This window comes from Cherax quadricarinatus, chromosome 11, assembly GCF_038502225.1.
Source record: "Cherax quadricarinatus isolate ZL_2023a chromosome 11, ASM3850222v1, whole genome shotgun sequence".
NCBI lineage: Eukaryota > Metazoa > Arthropoda > Malacostraca > Decapoda > Parastacidae > Cherax > Cherax quadricarinatus.
In genome coordinates, this window is record NC_091302.1 from 8,843,467 (window position 1) to 8,870,694 (window position 27,228).

Genomic DNA, 27,228 nt, shown 5'->3' on the forward strand with positions numbered 1-27,228 from the left:
ACTGTGTTGTATCCTCTCAACTTTGTTATATCCTGTCAACTGTGTTGTACCTTGTCAACTGCGTTGTATCCTCTCAACTGTGTTGTATCCTGTCAACTGTGTTGTATCCTTTCAACTGTGTTGTATTTTGTCAACTGTGTTGTATCCTGTCAGCTGTGTTATATCCTGTCAACTGTGTTGTGTCCTGTCAACTGTGTTGTATCCTGTCAACTGTGTTATATCCTGTCAACTGTGTTGTATCCTGTCAACTGTGTTGTATCCTGTCAACTGTGTTGCATCCTGTCAACTGTGTTGTATCCTGTCAACTGCGTTGTATCCTGTCAACTGCGTTGTATCCTGTCAACTGTCTTATATCCTGTCAACTGTGTTGTATCCTGTCAACTGTGTTGTATCCTGTCAACTGTGTTGTATCCTGTCAACTGTGTTGTATCCTGTCAACTGTGTTGTATCCTGTCAACTGTGTTGTATCCTGTCAACTGTGTTATATCCTGTCAACTGTGTTGTATCCTGTCAACTGTGTTGTATCCTGTCAACTGTGTTATATCCTGTCAACTGTGTTCCATCCTGTCAACTGTGTTATATCCTGTCAACTGTGTTGTATCCTGTCAACTGTGTTATATCCTGTCAAATGTGTTGTATCCTGTCGAAAGTGTTGTATCCTGTCAACTGTGTTGTATCCTGTCAACTGTGTTATATCCTGTCAACTGTGTTGTATCCTGTCAACTGTGTTGTATCCTGTCAACTGTGTTATATCCTGTCAACTGTGTTGTATCCTGTCAACTGTGTTGTATCCTGTCAACTGTGTTATATCCTGTCAACTGTGTTGTATCCTGTCAACTGTGTTATATCCTGTCAACTGTGTTGTATCCTGTCAACTGTGTTGTATCCTGTCAACTGTGTTGTATCGTGTCAACTGTGTTGTATCCTGTCAACTGTGTTATATCCTGTCAACTGTGTTGTATCCTGTCAACTTTGTTTTATACTGTCACCTGAGTTATATCCTGTCAACTGTGTTGTATCCTATCAACTGTGCTATATCCTGTCAACTGTGCTGTATCCTGTCAACTGTGTTGTAACCTGTCAAATGTGTTGTATCCTGTCAACTGTGTTTTAGCCTATCAACTCTTATATCCTGTCAAATGTGTTATATCCTGTCAACTGTGCTGTATCCTGTCAACTGTGTTATATCCTGTCAACTGTGTTGTATCCTGTCAACTGTGTTGTATCCTGTCAACTGTGTTGTATCCTGTCAACTGTGTTGTATCCTGTCAACTGTGTTGTATCCTGTCAACTGTGTTGTATCCTGTCAACTGTGTTGTATCCTGTCAACTGTGTTATATCCTGTCAACTGTGTTGTATCCTGTCAACTGTGTTATATCCTGTCAACTGTGTTGTATCCTGTCAACTGTGTTATATCCTGTCAACTGTGTTGTATCCTGTCAACTGTGTTGTATCCTGTCAACTGTGTTGTATCCTGTCAACTGTGTTATATCCTGTCAACTGTGTTATATCCTGTCAACTGTGTTGTATCCTGTCAACTGTGTTGTATCCTGTCAACTGTGTTGTATCCTGTCAACTGTGTTGTATCCTGTCAACTGTGTTGTATCCTGTCAACTGTGTTATATCCTGTCAACTGTGTTGTATCCTGTCAACTGTGTTGTATCCTGTCAACTGTGTTGTATCCTGTCAACTGTGTTGTATCCTGTCAACTGTGTTGTATCCTGTCAACTGTGTTATATCCTGTCAACTGTGTTGTATCCTGTCAACTGTGTTGTATCCTGTCAACTGTGTTGTATCCTGTCAACTGTGTTGTATCCTGTCAACTGTGTTGTATCCTGTCAACTGTGTTGTATCCTGTCAACTGTGTTGTATCCTGTCAACTGTGTTATATCCTGTCAACTGTGTTGTATCCTGTCAACTGTGTTGTATCCTGTCAACTGTGTTGTATCCTGTCAACTGTGTCAGCTGTGTTGTATCCTGTCAACTGTGTTATATCCTGTCAACTGTGTTGTATCCTGTCAACTGTGTTGTATCCTGTCAACTGTGTTGTATCCTGTCAACTGTGTTGTATCCTGTCAACTGTGTTGTATCCTGTCAACTGTGTTATATCCTGTCAACTGTGTTATATCCTGTCAACTGTGTTGTATCCTGTCAACTGTGTTGTATCCTGTCAACTGTGTTGTATCCTGTCAACTGTGTTATATCCTGTCAACTGTGTTGTATCCTGTCAACTGTGTTATATCCTGTCAACTGTGTTGTACCCTGTCAACTGTGTTGTATCCTGTCAACTGTGTTATATCCTTTCAACTGTGTTATATCCTGTCAACTGTGCTGTATCCTATCAACTGTGTTGTATCCTGTCAAATGTGTTGTATCCTGTCAACTGTGTTTTATCCTGTCAACTGTGTTATATCCTGTCCACTGTGTTGCATCTTGTCAACTGTGTTGCATCCTGTCAACTGCGTTGTATCCTGTCAACTGTCAACTGTGTTTTATCCTGTCAACTGTGTTATATCCTGTCCACTGTGTTGCATCTTGTCAACTGTGTTGCATCCTGTCAACTGCGTTGTATCATGTCAACTGTGTTGTATCCTGTCAACTGTGTTGTATCCTGTCAACTGTGTTATATCCTTTCAACTGTGTTGTATCCTGTCAACTGTGTTATATCCTGTCAACTGTGTTGTATGTGTTGTATAGTCAACTGTGTTGTATCCTGTCAACTGTGTTGTATCCTGTCAACTGTGTTATATCCTGTCAACTGTGTTATATCCTGTCAACTGTGTTGTATCCTGTCAACTGTGTTGTATCCTGTCAAAGTGTTGTATCCTGTCAAACTGTGTTGTATCCTGTCAACTGTGTTGTATCCTGTCAACTGTTATATCCTGTCAACTGTGTTGTATCCTGTCAACTGTGTTGTATCCTGTCAACTGTGTTGTATCCTGTCAACTGTGTTGTATCCTGTCAACTGTGTTGTATCCTGTCAACTGTGTTGTATCCTGTCAACTGTGTTGTATCCTGTCAACTGTGTTGTATCCTGTCAACTGTGTTGTATCCTGTCAACTGTGTTGTATCCTGTCAACTGTGTTGTATCCTGTCAACTGTGTTGTATCCTGTCAACTGTGTTGTATCCTGTCAACTGTGTTGTATCCTGTCAACTGTGTTGTATCCTGTCAACTGTGTTATATCCTGTCAACTGTGTTGTATCCCGTCAACTGTGTTGTATCCTGTCAACTGTGTTATATCCTGTCAACTGTGTTGTATCCTGTCAAATGTGTTGTATCCTGTCAACTGTGTTTTATCCTGTCAACTGTGTTATATCCTGTCAAATGTGTTATATCCTGTCAACTGTGCTGTATCCTGTCAACTGTGTTATATCCTGTCAACTGTGTTATATCCTGTCAACTGTGTTATATCCTGTCAACTGTGCTGTATCCTGTCAACTGTGTTGTATCCTGTCAAATGTGTTTCATCCTGTCAACTGTTATATCCTGTCAAATGTGTTATATCCTGTCAACTGTGTTGTATCCTGTCAACTGTGTTATATCCTGTCAAATGTGTTAAATCCTGTCAACTGTGCTGTATCCTGTCAACTGTGTTGTATCCTGTCAACTGTGTTATATCCTGTCAACTGTGTTATATCCTGTCAACTGTGTTGTATCCTGTCAACTGTGTTATATCCTGTCAACTGTGTTGTATCCTGTCAACTGTTATATCCTGTCAACTGTGTTGTATCCTGTCAACTGTGTTGTATCCTGTCAACTGTGTTGTATCCTGTCAACTGTGTTGTATCCTGTCAACTGCGTTGTATCATGTCAACTGCGTTATATCCTGTCAACTGTGTTATATCCTGTCAACTGTGTTGTATCCTCTCAACTGTGTTGTATCCTGTCAACTGTGTTGTATCCTGTCAACTGTGTTGTATCCTGTCAACTGTGTTGTATCCTGTGAAGTGTGTTGTATCATATCAACTGTGTTGTATCCTGTCCACTGTGTTGTATCCTGTCAACTGTGTTGTATCCCCTCATTTGTGTTATATCCTTCCAGCTGTGATGTATCCTGTCAACTGTGTTATATCCTGTCAACTGCGTTATATCCTGTCAACTGTGTTATATTCTGTCAAGTGTGTTGTATCCTGTCAACTGTGTTGTATCCTGTCAACTGTGTTGTATCCTGTCAACTGCGTTATATCCTGTCAACTGCGTTGTATCCTGTCAACTGTGTTATATCCTGTCAACTGTGTTGTATCCTGTCAACTGTGTTGTATCCTGTCAACTGTGTTGAATCCTGTCAACTGTGTTGTATCCTGTCAACTGTGTTGCATCCTGTCATTTGTGTTATATCATGTCAACTGTGTTGTATCGTGTCAACTGCGTTGTATCCTGTCAACTGTGTTATATCCTGTCAACTGTGTTGTATCCTGTCAACTGTGTTGTATCCTGTCAACTGTGTTATATCCTGTCAACTATGTTGTATCCTGTCAACTGTGTTGTATCCTGTCAACTGAGTTGCAACCTGTCAACTGTGTTGTATCCTGTCAACTGAGTTGTATCCTGTCAACTGTGTTGTATCCTGTCAACTGTGTTGTATCCTGTCAACTGTGTTGTATCCTGTCAACTGTGTAGTATCCTGTTAACTGTGTTATATCCTGTCAACTGTGTTATATCATGTCAACTGTGTAGTATCCTGTCAACTGTGTTGTATCCTCTCAACTGTGTTGTATCCTGTCAACTGTGTTATATCCTGTCAACTGTGTTGTATCCTCTCAACTGTGTTATATAATGTCAACTGTGTTGTATCCTGTCAACTGTGTTATATAATGTCAACTGTGTTGTATCCTGCCAACTGTGTTATATACTGTCAACTGTGTTGTATCCTGTCAACTGTGTTGCATCTTGTCAACTATGTTGCATCCTGTCAACTGCGTTGCATCCTGTCAACTGCGTTATATCCTGTCAACTGTTTAATATTCTGTCAACTGTGTTACATCCTGTCAACTGTGTTGTATCCTGTCAATTGTGTTGTATCCTGTCAAATGTGTTGTATCCTGTCAACTGTGTTATATCCTGTCAACTGTGTTGTATCCTGTCAACTGTGTTGTATCCTGTCAACTGTGTTATATCCTGTCAACTGTGTTGTATCCTGTCAACTGTGTTATATCCTGTCAACTGTGTTGTATCCTGTCAACTGTGTTGTATCCTGTCAACTGTGTTGTATCCTGTCAACTGTGTTGTATCCTGTCAACTGTGTTGTATCCTGTCAACTGTGTTATATCCTGTCAACTGTGTTATATCCTGTCAACTGTGTTATATCCTGTCAACTGTGTTGTATCCTGTCAACTGTGTTGCATCTTGACAACTGTGTTTTATTCTGTCAACTGCGTTGTATCCTGTCAACTGCGTTATATCCTGTCAACTGTGTTGTATCCTGTCAACTGTGTTGTATCATGTCAATTGTGTTGTATCCTGTCAATTGTGTTGTATCCTGTCAACTGTGTTGTATCCTGTCAACTGTGTTATATCCTGTCAACTGTGTTGTATCCTGTCAACTGTGTTGTATCCTGTCAACTGTGTTGTATCCTGTCAACTGTGTTGTATCCTGTCAACTGTGTTATATCCTTTCAACTGTGTTGTATCCTGTCAACTGTGTTGTATCCTGTCAACTGTGTTGTATCCTGTCAACTGTGTTGTATCCTGTCAACTGTGTTGTATCCTGTCAACTGTGTTGTATCCTGTCAACTGTGTTATATCCTGTCAACTGTGTTATATCCTGTCAAATGTGTTATATCCTCTCAACTGTGTTGTATCCTGTCAACTGTGTTATATCCTGTTAACTGTGTTGTATCCTGTCAACTGTATTATATCCTGTCAAATGTGTTATCCTGTCAACTGTGTTATATCCTGTTAACTGTGTTGCATCCTGTCAACTGTATTATATCCTGTCAAATGTGTTATATCCTGTCAACTGCGCTGTATCCTGTCAACTGTGTTGTATCCTGTAAACTGTGTTGTATCCTGTCAACTGTGTTGTATCCTGTCAACTGTGTTGTATCCTGTCAACTGTGTTATATCCTGTCAACTGTGTTGTATCCTGTCAACTGTGTTATATCCTGTCAAATGTGTTGTATCCTGTCAACTGTGTTGTATCCTGTCAACTGTGTTGTATCCTGTCAACTGTGTTATATCCTGTCAACTGTGTTGTATCCTGTCAACTGTGTTATATCCTGTCAACTGTGTTGTATCCTGTCAACTGTGTTGTATCCTGTCAACTGTGTTATATCCTGTCAACTGTGTTATATCCTGTCAACTGTGTTGTATCCTGTCAACTGTGTTATATCCTGTTAACTGTGTTGTATCCTGTCAACTGTGTTATATCCTGTCAAATGTGTTATATCCTGTCAACTGTGCTGTATCCTGTCAACTGTGTTGTATCCTGTAAACTGTGTAGTATCCTCTCAACTGTGTTGTATCCTGTCAACTGAGTTGTATCCTGTCAAATGTGTTATATCCTGTCAACTGTGTCGTATCCTGTCAACTGTGTTATATCCTGTCAAATGTGTTGTATCCTGTCGAAAGTGTTGTATCCTGTCAACTGTGTTGTATCCTGTCAACTGTGTTATATCCTGTCAACTGTGTTGTATCCTGTCAACTGTGTTGTATCCTGTCAACTGTGTTATATCCTGTCAACTGTGCTGTATCCTGTCAACTGTGTTGTATCCTGTAAACTGTTTTGTATCCTGTCAACTGTGTTGTATCCTGTCAACTGAGTTGTATCCTTTCAACTGTGTTATATCCTGTCAACTGTGTTGTATCCTGTCAACTGTGTATCCTGTCATCCTGTCAATTGTGTTATATCCTGTCAACTGTGTTGTATCCCGTCAACTGTGTTGTATCCTGTCAACTGTGTTGTATCCTGTCAACTGTGTTGTATCCTGTCAACTGTGTTGTATCCTGTCAACTGTGTTATATCCTGTCAACTGTGTTGTATACTGTCAACTGTGTTGTATCCTGTCATCTGTGTTGTATCCTGTTAACTGTCTTATATCCTGTCAACTGTGTTGTATCATGTCAACTGTGTTGTCCTTGTCAACTGTGTTGCATTCTCTCGACTGTGTTGTATCCTGTCAGCTGTGTTGTATCGTGTCAACTGTGTTGTATCCTGTCAACTGTTATATCCTGTCAACTGTGTTGTATCCTGTCAATTGTGTTGTATCCTGTCAACTATGTGGCATCCTCTCAACTGTGTTGTATCCTGTCAACTGTGTTGTATCCTGTCAACTGTGTTGTATCCTGTCAACTGTGTTGTATCCTGTCAACTGTGTTGTATCCTGTCAACTGTGTTATATCCTGTCAACTGTGTTGTATCCTGTCAACTGTGTTATATCCTGTCAACTGTGTTGTATCCTGTCAACTGTGTTGTATCCTGTCAACTGTGTTGTATCCTGTCAACTGTGTTATATCCTGTCAACTGTGTTGTATCCTGTCAACTGTGTTATATCCTGTCAACTGTGTTGTATCCTGTCAACTGTGTTGTATCCTGTCAACTGTGTTGTATCCTGTCAACTGTGTTATATCCTGTCAACTGTGTTGTATCCTGTCAACTGTGTTATATCCTGTCAACTGTGTTGTATCCTGTCAACTGTGTTATATCCTGTCAACTGTGTTATATCCTGTCAAATGTGTATCCATTCAACTGTGTATCCTGTCAACTGTGTTGTATCCTGTCAACTGTGTTAGGTCAACTGCCTCTAAACTGTGATATATCCTGTTGCCTCAGGTCAAGAGCTCTTTACCAGCCTCACGTTATTCTTCCCATAATCTGGGGCCAAAGTCGTTGCCAGTCGCAGTTTACTGCGTTACCAGGCGCAGTTTCCTGCAATACCAGGTGCGTTACCAGGCGCAGTTTACTGCGTTACCAGGTGCGTTACCAGGCGCAGCTTACTGCGTTACCAGGTGCGTTACCAAGCGCAGTTTACTGCGTTACCAGAAGCAGCTTATTGCATTACCAGTTGCGTTATCAGGCGCATAAATTTGTTGCATAATTCTTTTTTACAATGCTTATTCGGCAAAAATGAGAGAGAGAGAAAGAGAATTTTTGTTGATTTCCATACTCACAACTCTGGCTCCTCCCTCGACCCAGTAGTGAGTGATCTAGCAGAAGACACAGTCACTTGTCAACCTCTCGGCTATGTTGGATCATCTGACCATAAGATTGTCTTTACCACACTGAAGATTCCAACAGTACGAGGTGAAGAATGTTGGATCATCTGACCATAAGATTGTCTTTACCACACTGAAGATTCCAACAGTACGAGGTGAAGAATGTTGGATCCTCTGACCACAATATAAATGGCCTTCTCTGTGGAAAGAAGCGAATGTAGTCACTGTTGACAAAAATGAAGAGCAGGGCGGAAATCAGCAACTACAGACCCGTGTCACTCCTGTCAATCACTAACAAGATTCTTGAGACAATAATCTCACGGCAGATGACAGAGTTTTTCAACTACCACTCACTTTTCTGTGACTGTCAATATGGCTTCAGACAAGGTCACTCTGCTGCTGATCAGCTGACAGACCTCTCCATTATGTGTCACCAGTCACTGGATGAATCCAAGATCAGCTATGCAGTAGCACTGGACAGTGCTGGTGCTTTAGACCGAGTATGGCACCAGAGACTCTTGACAAAACAGCAAGCACTGGCAGCCTCTAGCTTTGCACTATGTCTCCTCAGTGATCACCTTCAAGGTGATCACTATTTCTCAACAGGACAGAGTCAATAAGACACACTATTGTTATTAGTGTTCCACCGGGAAGTGTGCTTTGGCCATTGTTATGGAATGTCTACTGCAATGACCTTCTGCAACTCTTCCCAGAATTCGTTGCATATACAGACGACTGTACACTGACACTTACTTATCCAAGAGAGGAAATGCTAGGAAGCTTTACAGCACTTAGACGTCTCACAACACCTCGACCGTAGAGGTTACAAGATTCTGTACGAGGCACAAGTACGCTCACAACTTGAGTATTCTCCACTTTCTTCGATTACCTCCCCCCCCCTTTCTTCTCATCTGAGTCTTCTTGACAGAATAGACAACAAAACAAGACGACTCATCTCTCGCCTGGACCCAGCCTGGACAGATCTGTCATTCTAGTAGTCTTCAATACAGGAGGGATGTGTGTGACTTACTGTTATGTACAAGGTCAGTGTTAAGGTACCAAACTTGTCTCCACTCCGAGGACAGTGAGAAGAGAGCTTTTATACAAGATGAGCAGTGAGAAGACAGCTTCTATACCACAAGACGGGCAGTGAGAAGACAGCTCTATTACAAAATAGGCAGTGAGAAGACAGCCTTACCACAAGATGGGCAGTGAGAAGACAGCTTCTACACAACAAGACGGGCAGCAAACAGCAACTGCACTCCCCAGGACATCATTACATCCGAGATCATTTATTCCTAGAATGACTCGAGTCATTCTTCTCTCTCCCTCCCTCTCTCTCTCTCTCTCTCTCTCTCTCTCTCTCTCTCTCTCTCTCTCTCTCTCTCTCTCTCTCTCTCTCTCTCTCTCTCTCTCTCTCTCTCTCTCTCTCAGAATCATTAGAACCTGTGAACCTTCTGTATTCAGTGTCACAGAAAGACCAGAAACTGTCAGTCTCCTCAGTGTATTGTTCAGTGCTATAGACATATCCGAAAAACAAATTTCTCTTGCAGATATAAATTAAATAATTAAATTTAAAGAAAATTAAAAAATGCACAGTGTTGAAACAGAAATAAAGGAATAAAAAATAGACATAGAAATGGCCAAAAAAAATTCTAGCAACTGAAAAAAAGAAGCAAAGAATTTATTTTCAAGCAATTAAGGCCAGGCTGACATTCCAGTCGAAAATTTCCAATGCAGTTTCTGGAAACTCCAGCACTTTTATTCCTCCAGTGGAAGTAATTGTGTTAGAAGCAGTATTTCTGACTACCTTTAATATACAGGAGAAGTGTAAGGTAGATATGGCAACAAGGAAATGGCGCTGGCTACACTGAGTACCTACCTCTGACAACCTTCCCCTCTCAGTCTCCTCAGTACATATATTGTTCAGAATTCTAGACAAAACTGTTTTTACCTATGGCAACCCCTTGCAACTTTGTATAGCTCCTGATCTAGCACTGATAATAATGAAAAAGTCTGTCAGCTAGTTTTTACCATTCCTATTAGTTTGCTATGTATATATATATATATATATATATATATATATATATATATATATATATATATATATATATATATATATATACGTATATATATATATATATATATATATATATATATATATATATATATATATATATATATATATATATATATATATATATATATATATATACCACCACTACTACCTGTATCCTGACCACCACCCACTACCACAACCACCACCACCAGTCACAAATTTCTAAAGCTAGAGAGCTCTATTGCTTAATAAAGCTTTATACGTAACTTGTTAATCCTGTAGAGTGTAATAAAACTTCATAATAAGTCTATAGAGAATGAAACACAACTTGACAAAGCTCTACACAGTGAAACGTAACTTGACAAAACTCTACAATGAGCGAAATGTTGTCTCTTCTTCCCTATATAAAGTTATACTTCATTTGGATCCCCTGACCCACCTTACCCACACTCACCTAACTTCCCCACCATTGGCCACCTATACCGTCTAGGTGATCGTCACCTTCGCCTGCTGCCTGGGACCCCTGGCTTGCGGTTTCGCCCAAGCCTACAACCTCAGCAAGGATCCTGGCGAGTTCATGGCACCTCAGCTAGGTCCCTGGAGAACCTACGTTCACCTAATAGGTGAGTGCCTCTGGTATGTTTGTAATGAACGTTAGACAACAGGAGCCTACTGGCCTTCGCTAGGCAGGTTCAACTCACACCCAGCAAGGCAGTAGGCCAACTGACTTATGCTAGCAGGTTCAACTCACACCCAGCACGGCAGTAGGCCAACTGGCTCATGCTAGGCAGGTTCAACTCATACCCAGCTTTGCAGTAGGCCTACTGGCCTATGTTGAAGAATTAATCACATGTACAACACATGGGTATCTTTATCATAAAGACGTTTCGCCCACCACTGTCTATCGTTTCAATACAAAGGTTATTTGAAGGAGAAAGGTAATCAGTCCCTTGCAGAACCTAACACAACAACAGGGGAAGATAAGGAAATCAGTCCCTCACTCTTGCAGAACTAGACACAACAACGGTGGAAGTTAAGGTGATCAGTCCCCTCAGCCTAGAAGCCAGTGTTCATTATCTCCGTCTTGATGACTCTGGAGCACAGGCTGTAAGATGGACTTTTATATACTGGAATCAGACAAGGTGCAGCAGTTAAATGCACAGTCACAGATGGGCGGGGCCCACTGGTGTAAACACAGGTCATAGCCAAATGTTAGACTAGAAGTTAGCAAAAGTTGGATCAGAAGTTAAAAACTTGTGCCAAAACTTAGTTAATAGTTTGTAAGAGATATTGTGTGTAACAAGACTACCTGGTGCCTTGCTAGGCAAATTCAACTCACACCCAACACTACAGTAGGCCTCCTGGCTCGTGCTAGGCAAGTTCAACTCACACCCAACACTACAGTAGGCCTCCTGGCTCGTGCTAGGCAAGTTCAACTCACACCCAACACTACAGTAGGCCTACTGGTCTATGCTAGGCAGGTTCAACTCACACCTAACACTACAGTAGGCCTCCTGGCTCGTGCTAGGCAAGTTCAACTCACACCCAACACTTAAGTAGGCCTACTGGTCTATGCTAGGCAGGTTCAACTCACACCTAACACTACAGTAGACCTACTGGCCCATGCTAGGCAGGATAAACTCACACCCAATATCTGATGATAGTTCTAGACTGACCGAAACGTAGTCTAAAGCTATTACCGAGATGTTTCGCTCAGTGCAGTTTTGCCATAACAAAACCCTGAACTGTCTGTTGTGATTTTTTTTTAATATAAAAAATAATTTTCCCCATAAATAATTCCCCACGAACATAATTTTTGAATGTGAATAATTCTTGTCCATAAATAATTCTTGCCCATATTTAACTCTTGCCAATATGTAATTCATGCCTATATATAATTCTTGCCTATATATAATTCATGCATATATATAATTCTTGCCCATAAATAATTCTCGCCCATATATAATTCTTGTCCATTAATAATTCTTGCCCATTAATAATTCTTGCCCATATATAATTCTTGCCCATAAATAATTCTTGCCCATTAATAATTCTTGCCCATATATAATTCTTGTCCATAAATAATTCTTGCCCATTAATAATTCTTGCCCATATATAATTCTTGCCCATAAATAATTCTTGCCCATAAATAATTCTCGCCCATATATAATTCTTGCCCATATATAATTCTTGCCCATATATAATTCTTGCCTATATATAATTCATGCCCATAAATAATTCTTGTTCATATATAATTCTTGCCCATAAATAATTCTCGCCCATCTCTGGTGAACAAAAAAATACTGATGTCAAAGATATCTGAAGGTATTTAGAGTATTTTGGTATTTCCGAATTTAAAACTGTCAGCAGGTTTTTCAAATTGGTTCTTGTTTTCGAGACGTTGCCAACGTACCCTTAATTATCAGGGAACTTAGGTATAACTCATGTATATGTGGTGACAAGTTCTACATACATATAGTTTCAATAATTAAAATTTTATTTTTAAATGATTTAATATTTAAGGAGAGGAGTTGTGTCAACAACGATCAGGTGACAATATTGTCACTTTTATTTAGTTATTTGTTTTGCAGAGGAACGTGAGTTCTTCACGAAGAGTCTGCTTGAACAATCCCAATGCTTTTTTTGCTACATTTGTGGAGAATAAATTTTGCAGAAACAAAGAAAACGTGTCACAGATTTTGTAAGACAAGTTTATCTTGTTTATTTTGGATTGGTGCTTGGCGGACAAGCTGCCTGGGTCCCCCATGTGGCTTGCAAGACCTGTGTCGCGTGCTTACGATGGTGCAGAAATAGGCTAAGGAAACGTTTATATTTGATTGTGTCTGTGGTGTGGAGAGCCGAAAAACCACCACCATGACTGTTATTTCTATATTGTGAATGAGAATGGTTTCAATCGATACAAAAAAGTTAGGTGGGAAGGATGACTGTGCCACACAGCGAAGACGTTACCCTACCTTGTGTTTACAACACTGTCTGACCTTACCTTGTCATATGCTGAAGAAACTCAGGGTTTAGAATGTAACACAGGTGACAGCAGTGGAAGTGAATATGGAGTAAGCATTTCAACAACCCAGCAGTTCTCCCAAGAAGAACTCAGTGATCTGATACGTGACCTCAGTCTCTGAAAGCAAGCATCTGAACTTTTAGCATCCAGCCTAAAAGAAAAGAACTGTCTACAACAAGAAGTTAAAATAACAGCTTGTCGGACAAGACAGGTTGAACTCCTTCTTTACTTCATCCAAGATGACGAGAGTACCGCAATAACATCCCTAGACTTCTTCTAATGGGACTTGAATAGCGACCAGGAGATTGATGGCTGCTCATAGACAGCTCCATTAGAAGCTTGAAATGTGTAGTATTGCACAATATGCATCTCTTCCAACTGATCACTCAACAAAACTTAAAAATTAATACGGAAATATAAAAATGGTATTGCAAAAGCTTTGCTGTCATCAGCACAGGACGTCTATTTGTGTTGATCTGAATATAGCAAATTTCTTGCTTGCTTGTACGATCTAAGAAAATAATTTCAATGCTATTTGTAAAATTAGCCGCCTTACTCAGAAATTCATTGTTATAATCATAACCATAACTTTTAACGAGGTGGAGGGGCAAGCCAGTGGAAGGCCTCGGTCAGATGACCAAAAGCTCTAGCTGCGGGTCATCATATGACAAAGACCTGCATCGGGAAACACTTGTCCTGTTTCCTGATGAACATTATACCAACTTACCACCGCGAGGCCTGGTCACAGACCGGGTCGCGGGGGCGTTGACCCCCGAAACCCTCTCCAGGTATACTCCAGGTATATTCCAGGTATACCTACCCACCTGATCAATATATTTTTCACATCTTTCATATTTTTCAAACCAACAATAACAACGACACTTACGTAATCAACATCACGAAATCTCCGTAATATCATTGGCCAGAAAATAAGTGTTGACCAGCGATTAAATATAATTCTTGACTTTGAATAATTCTTGCCCCTGCTTCCCAGGGTGCCTGAGTGGCGGGTTCCTATCTGGGTTCCTAGCTAATTACGGGAGGAAGATGGTACTTATGGTAATCATGGTACCTATGGCGCTCTCCTGGTTCTTCGTCATCTTTGCTACGCAGGTACGTGGTGCCTAGCACCTTACTACGCAAGTACCTGGTATCTAGCACCTTACTACCTAGGTATGTGGTACCTAGCACCTTACTACCTAGGTACGTGGTACCCAGCACCTTACTACTGTGAGTGGTACCTAGCAGCTTACTACGCAGGGGCGTGGTACCTAGCACCCGACTACGTAGCTACGTTTTACCTAGCATCCTACTACGTAGGTTTGTGATACCTAGCACCTTACTACGTAGATTCGTGGTATCTAGCACCTTAGTACGTAGGCACGTGGTTCCTAGCGTCCTACTATGAAGGTACAAGGTACCTGGCACCTTACTACGTAGTTAAGTTTGCCTAAATTAACCTAACTTAATCTAAACTAGTGTAAAAAAAATATAGTCTAACTTAACCTTAGCCTAAGTTAACCTAACTTGGCCTAACCTTACTTAACCTAACTTGACCATATTTAGTCTAACAAAGTCTAACTTAGCCTAACCTAATCTAACTTAACCTAACTTAGTCAAAATTAGCCTAACTTAGCCTTAGTTAACCTAACTTGGTCTAACCTAACTTTGACTAACTTTACCAAGCTTAGTCTAACCTAAACTGAGTCTAACTTAGCCTACCCTAGTTCAACTTTACCTAGCTTAGATTAACTTAGCATAACTTAACCTAACTTTGCCTAATTTAACCAAACTTAATATAACTTAGTCTAGCTCATACTAACTTAACCTAACTGAAAAAAATAACTTAAATTCCCATATGACATAGCATCACGTTCGTGTTTTCAATATCACGTCCGTTTAAAAGTACGTGGCAAAATTCACATCACGTACAGCTTAGGTAAGACTCACGTACGGTCCGTGGAACAGGTGTGGATGGTGTTCTTGTTCCACGCCACCTCGGGCGTGTGCACAGGCGTGGTCATGGTCGTGGCCCAGGTGTACGTGGCGGAGATGTCTGTGCCAAGGGTACGTGGAGCCGTATGCACGGCGCCCCTACTTGCCTCCCAGGTACGTAAGTCACCTACGAAACAGGGGGGAATGTACCTACTGACTCTAAATTACGTGAACGGACTGTTACTTGCTTTCAAAATATGTGAACTGCACCTATTTACTTTGCAGGTGAATAAAGGGTAGCTATTTGTTTTCTAGATAGGTGAAAATTGACCTACTTGCTTTCTACATAGGTGAAAGGCTCATGTTCCACTCCATTCGATACATCAATAAACTGGTGAAACCATGGTATTGTGGGTTAGTTGTGAATTGTTGCAGCTACGGTATTGTTTCTTGGTGTTGACAACTTGTGTCCTAAAATGCTTTGTTGGAGTATCAGGATTGTTAGGTTTAAAGTCTATCTACTACACGAGGGTCATTAAGTCATCATGTCACCTGTACACCACCAGTCGAGAATACTTTAATACCTCACAAGATTATTAAAGCAAATTAAGCGATTTTCTGCACACACACACACGCACACACACACACACACACACACACACACACACACACACACACACACACGCACACACTCACACACGCACACACACACACACACACGCACACACGCACACACACACGCACACACACTCACACACACACACACACACACACACACACACACACACACACACACACACACACACACACACACACACACACACACACACACACATACACACAGTATAACACCGAGCATATCTCCTGAGGCGCACATCAATCAGATTACTGCTGCAGCATACGGGCGCCTGGCAAACCTACGGATAGCGTTCCGATACCTCAGTAAGGATTCGTTTAAGACTCTGTACACCATCTACGTCAGGCCCATACTGGAGTATGCAGCACCAGTTTGAAATCCACACCTAGTCAAGCACGTCAAGAAATTAGAGAAAGTGCAAAGGTTTGCAACAAGACTAGTCCCAGAGCTACGGGGATTGTCCTATGAAGAAAGGTTGAGGGAAATCGGCCTGACGACACTGGAGGCCAGGAGGGTCAGGGGAGACATGATAACGACATATAAAATACTGCGCGGAATAGACGAGGTGGACAAAGACGGGATGTTCCAGAGATGGGACACAGACACAAGAGGTCACAATTGGAAGTTGAAGACTCAGATGAATCAAAGGGATGTTAGGAAGTATTTCTTCAGTCATAGAGTAGTCAGGCCATGGAATAGCCTAGAAAGTGATGTGGTGGAGGCAGGAACCATACATAGTTTTAAGGCGAGGTATGATAGAGCTCATGGGGCAGGGAGAGGACCTAGTAGCAATCAGCGAAGAGGCGGGGCCAGGAGCTGTGACTCGACCCCTGCAACCACAAATAGGTGAGTACACACACACACACACACACACACAAACTCATGGAGAGGATTATCAGGAGGAGAGTGGTGGAGCACCTGGAATGGAACAAGATTATAAACAGCAACCAGCACTGAGTCATGGAAGGCAAATCCTGTGTCACAAACCTTCTGGAGTTTTATGACAAGGTAACAGAAGTAAGTCACAACAGAGAGGGGTGGGTTGATTGCATTTTCCTGGACTGCAAAAAGGCCTTCGACACAGTTCCTCACAAGAGATTAGTGCAGAAGCTGGAGGATCAGGCGCGTGTAACTGGAGGGCACTGCAATGGATCAGAGAATACCTGCCACAGTGGCAACAACGAGTTATGGTACGTGATGAGGTATTACAGTGGGCGCCTATGACGAGCTGGATCCCACAGGGGTCAGTCCTAGGACCAGTGCTATTTTTGGTATATGTGAAGGACATGATGGAAGGGATAGACTCAGAAGTGTCTCTGTTCGCAGATGTTAAGTTAATGACGAGAATTAAATCAGATGAGGATCAAGCAGGACTACAAAGAAACCTGGACATGCTGGACACGTGGTCCAGCAACAGGCTTCTCGAATTTAACCCCCCCCCCAATGCAAAGTCATGAAGATCGGAAAAGGGCAAAGAAGACCGCAGACAGAGTATAGGCTAGGTGGCCAAAGGCTGCAAACCTCGCTCAAGTAGTAAGATCTTGGGGCGCGTATAACACCGAGCATATCTCCTGAAGCACACATCAACCAGATAACTGCTGCAGCATATGGGCGCCTGGCAAACCTGAACGATTCCTTACCGATACCTCGGTAAGGAATCGTTCAAATCTCTGTACACCGTGTACGTCAGGCCCATACTGGAGTATGCAGCACCTGTTTGGAACCCACACTTGATCAAGCACGTCAAGAAATTAGAGAAAGTGCAAAGGTTTGCAACAAGGTTAGTTCCAGAGCTCAGGGGAATGTCCTATGAAGAAAGGTTAAGGGAAATCGGCCTCACGACACTGGAGGCCAGGAGGGTTAGGGGAGACATGATAACGACATACAAAATACTGCGTGGAATAGATAATGTGTACAGAGACAGGATGTTCCAGAGATTGGACACAGAAACAAGGGGTCACAATTGGAAGTTGAAGACACAAGTGTTGTAGTAGAGGCGGGAACCATACATAGCTTTAAGACGAAGTATGATAAAGCTCATGGAGCAGGGAGAGAAGAGGACCTAGTAGCGATCAGTGAAGAGGCGGGGCCAGGAGCTGAGTCTTGACCCATGAAACCACAATTAGGTGAGTACAATTAGGCGAGTACACACACACACACACGCATAAGTGTATAATTTATTTTATTTTTTATCTAATACTGTTATCATTAAGCTCATCCATTTTGTGTTAATAATAATAAACAGTAAGAATAATAATAACAATAAAGTAATAACAATAATATTAATTTTTCAGGTGGGTTGCCTGATGTGCTTCATGTTGGGTGAGATTCTGGTGTGGAAATCCCTGGCCATCGTTGGCGTGTGCTTGGTGCTGCCTGTCTTCGTGGCTCTAGTCTTGTGTATGCCTGAGTCTCCACGCTTCCTGATTCATGTGCACCCCAACCACGCCCTGGCCACGCTGCAGTGGCTGAGAGGCCTGGAGAACGACGTCATGGAGGAGTACCACGACATCTCCGACAGTTGTGAAATGGATCGCTGGAGTATCGTTTGCAGCGACCTGCTGAGGCCTACCTTCTGGAGGCCTCTGATGATTTCCTGCGGCCTCATGTTCTTGTATACCATGACTGGGCTCTCCAGCGTCATGCTTTACGGCATGGAACTCTTCGGTGAGGTCTCCAGCGTCTATATCAACGTCGCCCACTTCATAGTAACAGCCATCTTGATAGTGGCCATAACACTATCGGCTCTTCTTGTGGACCATATTGGCCGGAAACTCCTCTTGTTGCTGTCACTCACCATCATGGCCGCTTCCGCTTTCGTTCTTGGTCTCTTCCTGTTCCTCAAAGACCTCCACAAAGTCGACAGCTACTTCGTCTACCAGTGGGTTGCCGAGGTCTTTTGCGTAGTGCTGTTTACCTTCGCCCACGGCAGTGGAGTGGGACCCATAGCGTGGGTCACTCTAGGGGAAATTTTCAGCGCTAGGTACAAGTGGCTGGGTGTTTCCGTGGCCTCCATGATTCTGTGGGCGTCCATGCTGGCCGTGGACGTCCTCTTCCACAGAATGCGCATCGCAGTGGCCACAGGGGGGATCTTCTGGTTCCATTGCGTTATCTGCGTTGCTGGATACATCTTCGTCCTCGTTTGTTTCAGGGAACTCAAGGAGCAACGCATTGATGACATTACCAAATCCTTCGTTAAGAAACACGACAGCCTCATTGAAACCTTCATAGCCAGAGTATAAATCCTTTTACATCTCCTCGTAAATCTTGGTAAATGCTGTGGGATATTAACACGTTCATACGATGAGTGTAAATCAATTTACCTTACTGTAAATCATAGTAAATGACATTGAGAGGTTAACACTAAGCATAAATCATTTAACATCTCTATAAATCGTGGTAAATACCGTGGGATATTGAATCAATCCCAGCAGGAGGGTAAATTATTTTACGTTTCTCTGTAAATCAGTAAATGCCGTGGGATATTGAAACGTCCATAACGAGGGTGTTAATCACTTTAACGTTACTTTGTAAATCACAATAAATGAACACTAGACGGTGCTTATTTCGAAGAGATAAATCATAATTATTTATTTTTGTAAATAGCCTTTTTCAAAAATGTCCAAAGACTTTTTCTTACCAAAAAAAGGTCGTGCCTCTTTTACAGTGTGTCACGCACTACAACTTGTAAATATGTAAATATTTATGGTGGTAGATTTACACCTGCGACTAATTGTTTTCTAAAGAATTAGCGGCCTTTTAATTGTCCCATTAACATATTAAAGTCCGTAAGGCAAAAAACTATGATTACGAGATGATGGGGCTGCGCTAAACCCGCATGAGGGGTCACACATGAGAAATGGGAGGTCATCGGGTTTGATCCTAGGATAATGCACCTCCAATAACTCACCCTCGCCACCCCCGGATTAAGAGCCTCTAAAAAAAATTCTTTTATGTTTCTTTGTATATTCGGTCAAAGAAATTCCTGGTCTGGGCGCGGGACGCGGCGCTGATGATCCTGCGTCGCAGTCCGACGCATCAGAAGCTGACGTACCAAAATCTGACGTCTCAGTTTGAAGTATTTCTCAATGTATATACATAGACCTATATAAATCTCTCTCTCTCTCTCTCTCTCTCTCTCTCTCTCTCTCTCTCTCTCTCTCTCTCTCCTCTCTCTCTCTCTAAATATATATATATATATATATATATATATATATATATATATATATATATATATATATATATATATATATATATATATATATATATATATATATATATATATATATATATATATATATATATATATATATATATATATATATATGTATATATATATATATGTATATATATACATATATATATATATATATATATATATATATATATATATATATATATATATATATATATGTAGAGAGAGAGAGAAGAAGAAGAAGAAGAAGAAGAAGAAAGAAGAAGAGAGAGAGAGAGAGAGAGAGAGAGAGAGAGAGAGAGAGAGAGAGAGCGTGGAGTTAGATGGGAAAAGATAAAGAATCACACACAAAGTGGGAGTTGTCACAGCTGCTCTTTGCTGATGACACTGTGCTCTTGAGAGATTCTGAAGAGAAGTTGCAGAGATTGGTGGATGAATTTGGTAGGGTGTGCAAAAGAAGAAAATTAAAGGTGAATACAGGAAAGAGTAAGGTTATGAGGATAACAAAAAGATTAGGTGATGAAAGATTGGATATCAGATTTGAGGGAGAGAGTCTGAGGGAGGTGAATGTATTCAGATATTTGGAGTAGACGTGTCAGCGGATGGGTCTGTGAAACATGAGGTGAATCATAGAATTGATGAGGGGAAAAGGGTGAGTGGTGCACTTAGGAGTCTGTGCAGACAAAGAACTTTGTCCTTGGAGGCAAAGAGGGGAATGTATGAGAGTATAGTTTTACCAACGCTCTTATATGGTGTGAAGCATGGGTGATGAATGTTGCAGCGAGGAGAAGGCTGGAGGCAGTGGAGATGTCATGTCTGAGGGCAATGTGTGGTGTGAATATAATGCAGAGAATTCGTAGTTTGGAAGTTAGGAGGAGGTGCGGGATTACCAAAACTTTTGTCCAGAGGGCTGAGGAAGGGTTGTTGAGGTGGTTCGGACATGTAGAGAGAATAGAGCGAGAGTGACTTCAAGAGTGTATCAGTCTGTAGTGGAAGGAAGGCGGGGTAGGGGTCGGCCTAGGAAAGGTTGGAGAGAGGGGGTAAAGGAGGTGTTGTGTGCGAGGGGCTTGGACTTCCAGCAGGCATGCGTGAGCGTGTTTGATAGGAGTGAATAGAGACAAATGGTTTTTAATACTTGACGTGCTGTTGGAGTGTGAGCAAAGTAACATTTATGAAGGGGTTCAGGGAAACCGGCAGGCCGGACTTGAGTCCTGGAGATGGGAAGTACAGTGCCTGCACTCTGAAGGAGGGGTGTTAATGTTGCAGTTTAAAAACTGTAGTGTAAAGCACCCTTCTGGCAAGACAGTGATGGAGTGAATGATGGTGAAAGTTTTTCTTTTTCGGGCCACCCTGCCTTGGTGGGAATCGGCCAGTGTGATAATACTAATAATAATAAATAAGATATATATATATATATATATATATATATATATATATATATATATATATATATATATATATATACATATATATATATATATATATAGATACAGATATATATACACATATATATATATATATATATATATATATATATATATATATATATATATATATATATATATATATATATATATATATATATATACATATATATATATATGTACATATATATATACATACATATATATATATGTATATAAATATATATATATATATATATATATATATATATATATATATATATATATATACATATATATATATATATATATATATATATATATATATATATATATATATATATATATATATATGCAATAAGATCACAGTAAACAGGTGATTTCAAAATATGCAAAACAACCACTCTGAAAGAATAGAGAAATTCCAAGCGCTTTCGCGACTACTCACATAGTTCCTTGATAATGTGAGTAGTCACGAAAGCGCTTGGAATTTCTCTATTCTTTCAGAGTGGTTGTTTTGCATATATATATATATATATATATATATATATATATATATATATATATATATATATATATATATATATATATATATATATATATATATATATATATATATATATATATATATGTATATATATGTATATATATATATATATATATATATATATATATATATATATATATATATATATATATATATATATATATATATATATATATATATATATATATATATATATATTAACAAGTCGGCCGTCTCCCACCGAGGCAGGGTGACCCAGCAAGAAAATCCCCAAAAAGAAAATACTTTCATCATCATTCAACACTTTCATCTCACTCACACATAATCACTTTTTCTGCAGAGGTGCTCAGAATACAACAGTTTAGAAGCATATACGTATAAATATACACAACATATCCCTCCAAACTGCCAATATCCCAAACCCCTCCTTTAAAGTGCAGGCATTGTACTTCCCATTTCCAGGACTCAAGTCCGGCTATATAAAAATAACCGGTTTCCCTGAATCCCTTCACTAAATATTACCCTGCTCACACTCCAAAAGCTCGTCAGGTCCCAAATACCATTCGTCTCCATTCACTCCTATCTAACACGCTCATGCACGCTTGCTGGAAGTCCAAGCCCCTCGTGCACAAAACCTCCTTTACCCCCTCCCTCCAACGTTTTTCGAGCATGATCCCTACCCCGCCTTCCTTCCCCTACAGATTTATACGCTCTCCATGTCATTCTACCTTGATCCATTCTCTCTAAATGACCAAACCACCTCAACAACCCCTCTTCAGCCCTCTGATTAATACTTTTATTAACTCCACACCTTCTTCTAATTTCCACACTCCGAATTTTTTGCATAATATTTACACCACACATTGCCCTTAGACAGGACATCTCCACTGCCTCCAACCGCCTCCTCGCTGCAGCATTTACAACCCAAGCTTCACATCCATATAAGAGTGTTGGTACTACTATACTTTCATACATTCCCTTCTTTGCCTCAATAGATAACATTATTTGTCTCCACATATACCTCAATGCACCACTCACCTTTTTTTCCCTCATCGATTCTATGATTAACCTCATCCTTCATAAATCCATCCGCTGACACGCCAACTCCCAAGTATCTGAAAACATTCACTTCTTCCATACTCCTCCTCCCCAATTTGATATCCAATTTTTCTTTATCTAAATCATTTGATACCCTCATCACCTTACTCTTTTCTATGTTCACTTTCAACTTTCTACCTTTACACACACTCCCAAATTCGTCCACTAACCTTTGCAATTTTTCTTTAGAATCTCCCATAAGCACAGTGTCATCAGCAAAAAGTAACTGTGTCACTTCCCATTTTGTATTTGATTCCTCATAATTTAATCCCACCCCTCTCCCGAATACCCTAGCATTTACTTCTTTTACAACCCCATCTATAAATATATTAAACAACCATGGTGACATTACACATCCCTGTCTAAGACCTACTTTTACCGGGAAGTAGTCTCCCTCTCTTCTACATACCCTAACCTGAGCCTCACTATCCTCATAAAAGCTCTTTACAGCATTTAGTAACTTACCACCTATTCCATATACTTGCTACATCTGCCACATTGCTCCCCTATCCACTCTATCATATGCCTTTTCTAAATCCATAAATGCAATAAAAACTTCCCTACCTTTATCTAAATACTGTTCACATATATGCTTCAATGTAAACACTTGATCTACACATCCCCTACCCACTCTAAAACCTCCTTGCTCATCCGCAATCCTACATTCTGTCTTACCTCTAATTCTTTCAATTATAACCCTACCGTACACTTTTCCTGGTATACTCAGTAAACTTATTCCTCTATAATTTTTACAATCTCTTTTGTCCCCTTTCCCTTTATATAAAGGGACTATACATGCTCTCCGCCAATCCCTAGGTACCTTCCCCTCTTTCATACATTTATTAAACAAAAGTACCAACCAATCCAACACTATATCCCCACTTGCTTTTAACGTATATATATATATATATATATATATATATATATATATATATATATATATATATATATATATATATATATATATATATATATATATATATATATATATATATATATATATATATATATATTAATGTTTTTAAAACAATTTGGCTCCAGTTTATATTTTGTTAAAAAAAATTATTTTGTTAATTGTTAATTTATACTGTTAGTAAATCTTTGAATAATTTATTGCATATTATTTTTTTTATTATCCACTGAAAATCTAATTAACGAATCCATATATATATATATATATATATATATATATATATATATATATATATATATATATATATATATATATATATATATATATATATATATATATATATATATATATAATCCCTATACGTAGACGCTTGTCCAGGTCTTTTTATGTTGTGGTAATCTTAGTTCAAGAATGTTTTCAGAATTAAAAAGAATTGTGTGTAGTAGTGGTGAGTGTCACAGAGTGTTTGACACACACAACATCACTGTATGTAGAAGAGCAGCCGGATGAAGGTTACTCGTATCTCTGTCACCTCAGACTCTTATGACATGACTCTCAGCATCTAAGAGACACCAAGACATGCAGTGGTAGTGACATGAAGGTAATGATAGACACACACACACACACACACACATGGGGGCCAAGATACATGGAGGGCTAAGATGATGGGGTGGTACTGGAAAACTTCATGTACCAACACGTAAGGGACACTACAAGAGAGAGAGGAGAGGATGAACCAGCAAGACTGGACTTAGTATTCACCTTGAGTAGTGCAGATATTGAGGACATCACATATGAAAGACCCCTTGGGGCCAGCGATCATATGCATTTAAGCTTCGAATACACACTAGAGCTACAAGTGGAGGGGGAAGCAGGAAGGCCAGGACGAATGAAGCCAAACTGAACGGGGTTCAGTGGGACAGAGAACTGGCAGGGAAGCCAGTTAATGAGATGATGGAATATGTAGCAACAATGTGCAAGGAGGCTGAGGAGAGGATTGTACCCAAGGGTAACAGGAATAATGAAAAAGCCAGGATGAGCCCATGGTTTACCCAAAGGTGCAGGGAGGCAAAAACCAAGTGTGCTAGGGAATGGAAGAAATATAGAAGGCAAAGGACCCAGGAGAATAAGGAGAGCAGTCGTAGAGCCAGAAACGAATATGCACAGATGAGAAGGGAGGCCCAACGACAATATGAAAACGACATAGCAGCGAAAGCCAAATCTGACCCGAAACTGTTGTACAGCCACATCAGGAGGAAAACAACAGTCAAGGACCAGGTAATCAGGCCAAGGAAGGAAGGAGGAGAGACAACAAGAAATGACCGTGAAGTATGTGAGGAACTCAACAAGAGATTCAAAGAAGAGTTCACAGAGGAGACAGAAGGGGCTCCAGAAAGACGGAGAGGTGGGGCACACCACCAAGTGCTGGACACAGTACACACAACCGAGGAAGAAGTGAAGAGGCTTCTGAATGAGCTAGATACCTCAAAGGCAATGGGGCCAGATAACATCTCCCCATAGGTCCTGAGAGAGGGAGCAGAGGCGCTATGTGTACCCTTAAGAACAATATTCAATACATCTATCGAAACAAAGAGATTGCCTGAGGCATGGAAGACAGCAAATGTAGTCCCAATCTTTAAAAAAGGAGACAGACATGAAGCACTAAACTACAGACCAGTGTCACTGACATGTATAGTATGCAAAGTCATGGAGAAGATTATCAGAAGAGCGGTGGAACATCTAGAAAGGAATGATCTCATCAACAGCAGCCAACATGGTTTCAGGGACGGGAAATCCTGTGTCACAAACCTACTGGAGTTCTATGACATGGTGACAGCAGTAAGACAAGAGAGAGAGGGGTGGGTGGATTGCATTTTCTTGGACTGTAAGAAGGCGTTTGACACAGTTCCACACAAGAGATTAGTGCAAAAACTGGAGGACCAAGCAGGGATAACAGGGAAGGCACTACAATGGATCAGGGAATACTTGTCAGGAAGACAGCAGCGAGTCATGGTAAGTGGCGAGGTGTCAGAGTGGGCACCTGTGACCAGCGGGGTCCCACAGGGGTCAGTCCCAGGACCAGTGCTGTTTCTTGTATTTGTGAACGACATGACCGAAGGAATAGACTCCGAGGTGTCCCTGTTTGCAGATGACGTGAAGTTGATGAGAAGAATTCATTCGATCGAAGACCAGGCAGAACTACAAAGGGATCTGGACAGGCTGCAGACCTGGTCCAGCAATTGGCTCCTGGAGTTCAATCCCACCAAGTGCAAAGTCATGAAGATTGGGGAAGGGCAAAGAAGACTGCAGAGGGAGTACAGTCTAGGGGGCCAGAGACTACAAACCTCACTCAAAGAAAAAGATCTTGGGGTGAGTATAACACCAGGCACATCTCCTGAAGCTCGCATCAATCAAATAACTGCTGCAGCATATGGGCGCCTAGCAAACCTCAGAACAGCATTCCAACATCTTAATAAGGAATCGTTCAGGACCCTGTACACCGTGTACGTTAGGCCCATATTGGAGTATGCGGCACCAGTTTGGAACCCACACCTAGCCAAGCACGTAAAGAAACTAGAGAAAGTGCAAAGGTTTGCAACAAGACTAGTCCCAGAGCTAAGAGGTATGTCCTACTAGGAGAGGTTAACGGAAATCAACCTGACGACACTGGAGGACAAGAGAGATAGGGGGGACATGATAACGACATACAAAATACTGAGAGGAATTGACAAGGTGGACAAAGACAAGATGTTCCAGAGATTGGACACAGTAACAAGGGGACACCGTTGGAAGTTGAAGACACAGATGAATCACAGGGATGTTAGGAAGTATTTCTTCAGCCACAGAGTAGTCAGGAAGTGGAATAGATTGGGAAGCGAAGCAGTGGAGGCAGGATCCATACATAGCTTTAAGCAGAGGTATGATAAATCTCACAGCTCAGGGAGAGTGACCTAGTAGCGACCAGTGAAGAGGCGGGGCCAGGAGCCTGGACTCGACCCCTGCAACCTCAACTAGGTGAGTACACACACACAATACACACACACACACACACACACACACACAAGAGAGTGAGCCCGTAGCTCGACCCAAGATGGAAAAAAATGACCTTAAGTTGATAGAATAAACACAGAAATCGTAGAAGAGTGGAAAACAGAAGAGCAGAACAACCGTAAACGAATAAGTGAAGAAAACATGAAACTTGAGAATAACACAGAAGCAACAACAGCTGTAATAAAACTGTTTAACAGTCACAGCAACAGACAACACAGAGTAATAAAGCA

The 27,228-nt window shown here is 40.8% G+C and overlaps 1 protein-coding gene across 1 annotated transcript in view; it reads left to right on the top strand.

Moving 5' to 3' along the window:
- The window catches only part of LOC128687507 (facilitated trehalose transporter Tret1-like), a 52,777-nt gene extending 32,876 nt beyond the window's left edge, over window positions 1-19,901 (top strand). The window contains exons 2-5 of the mRNA XM_070084192.1: window positions 10,706-10,838; window positions 14,235-14,353; window positions 15,209-15,349; window positions 18,107-19,901. Coding sequence (XP_069940293.1) covers window positions 10,706-10,838; window positions 14,235-14,353; window positions 15,209-15,349; window positions 18,107-19,054 — 1,341 coding nt within the window. The 3' untranslated portion in view covers window positions 19,055-19,901. The remainder of the gene's footprint in view (window positions 1-10,705; window positions 10,839-14,234; window positions 14,354-15,208; window positions 15,350-18,106) is intronic.
- The last annotated feature ends 7,327 nt before the right edge of the window (window positions 19,902-27,228 follow it).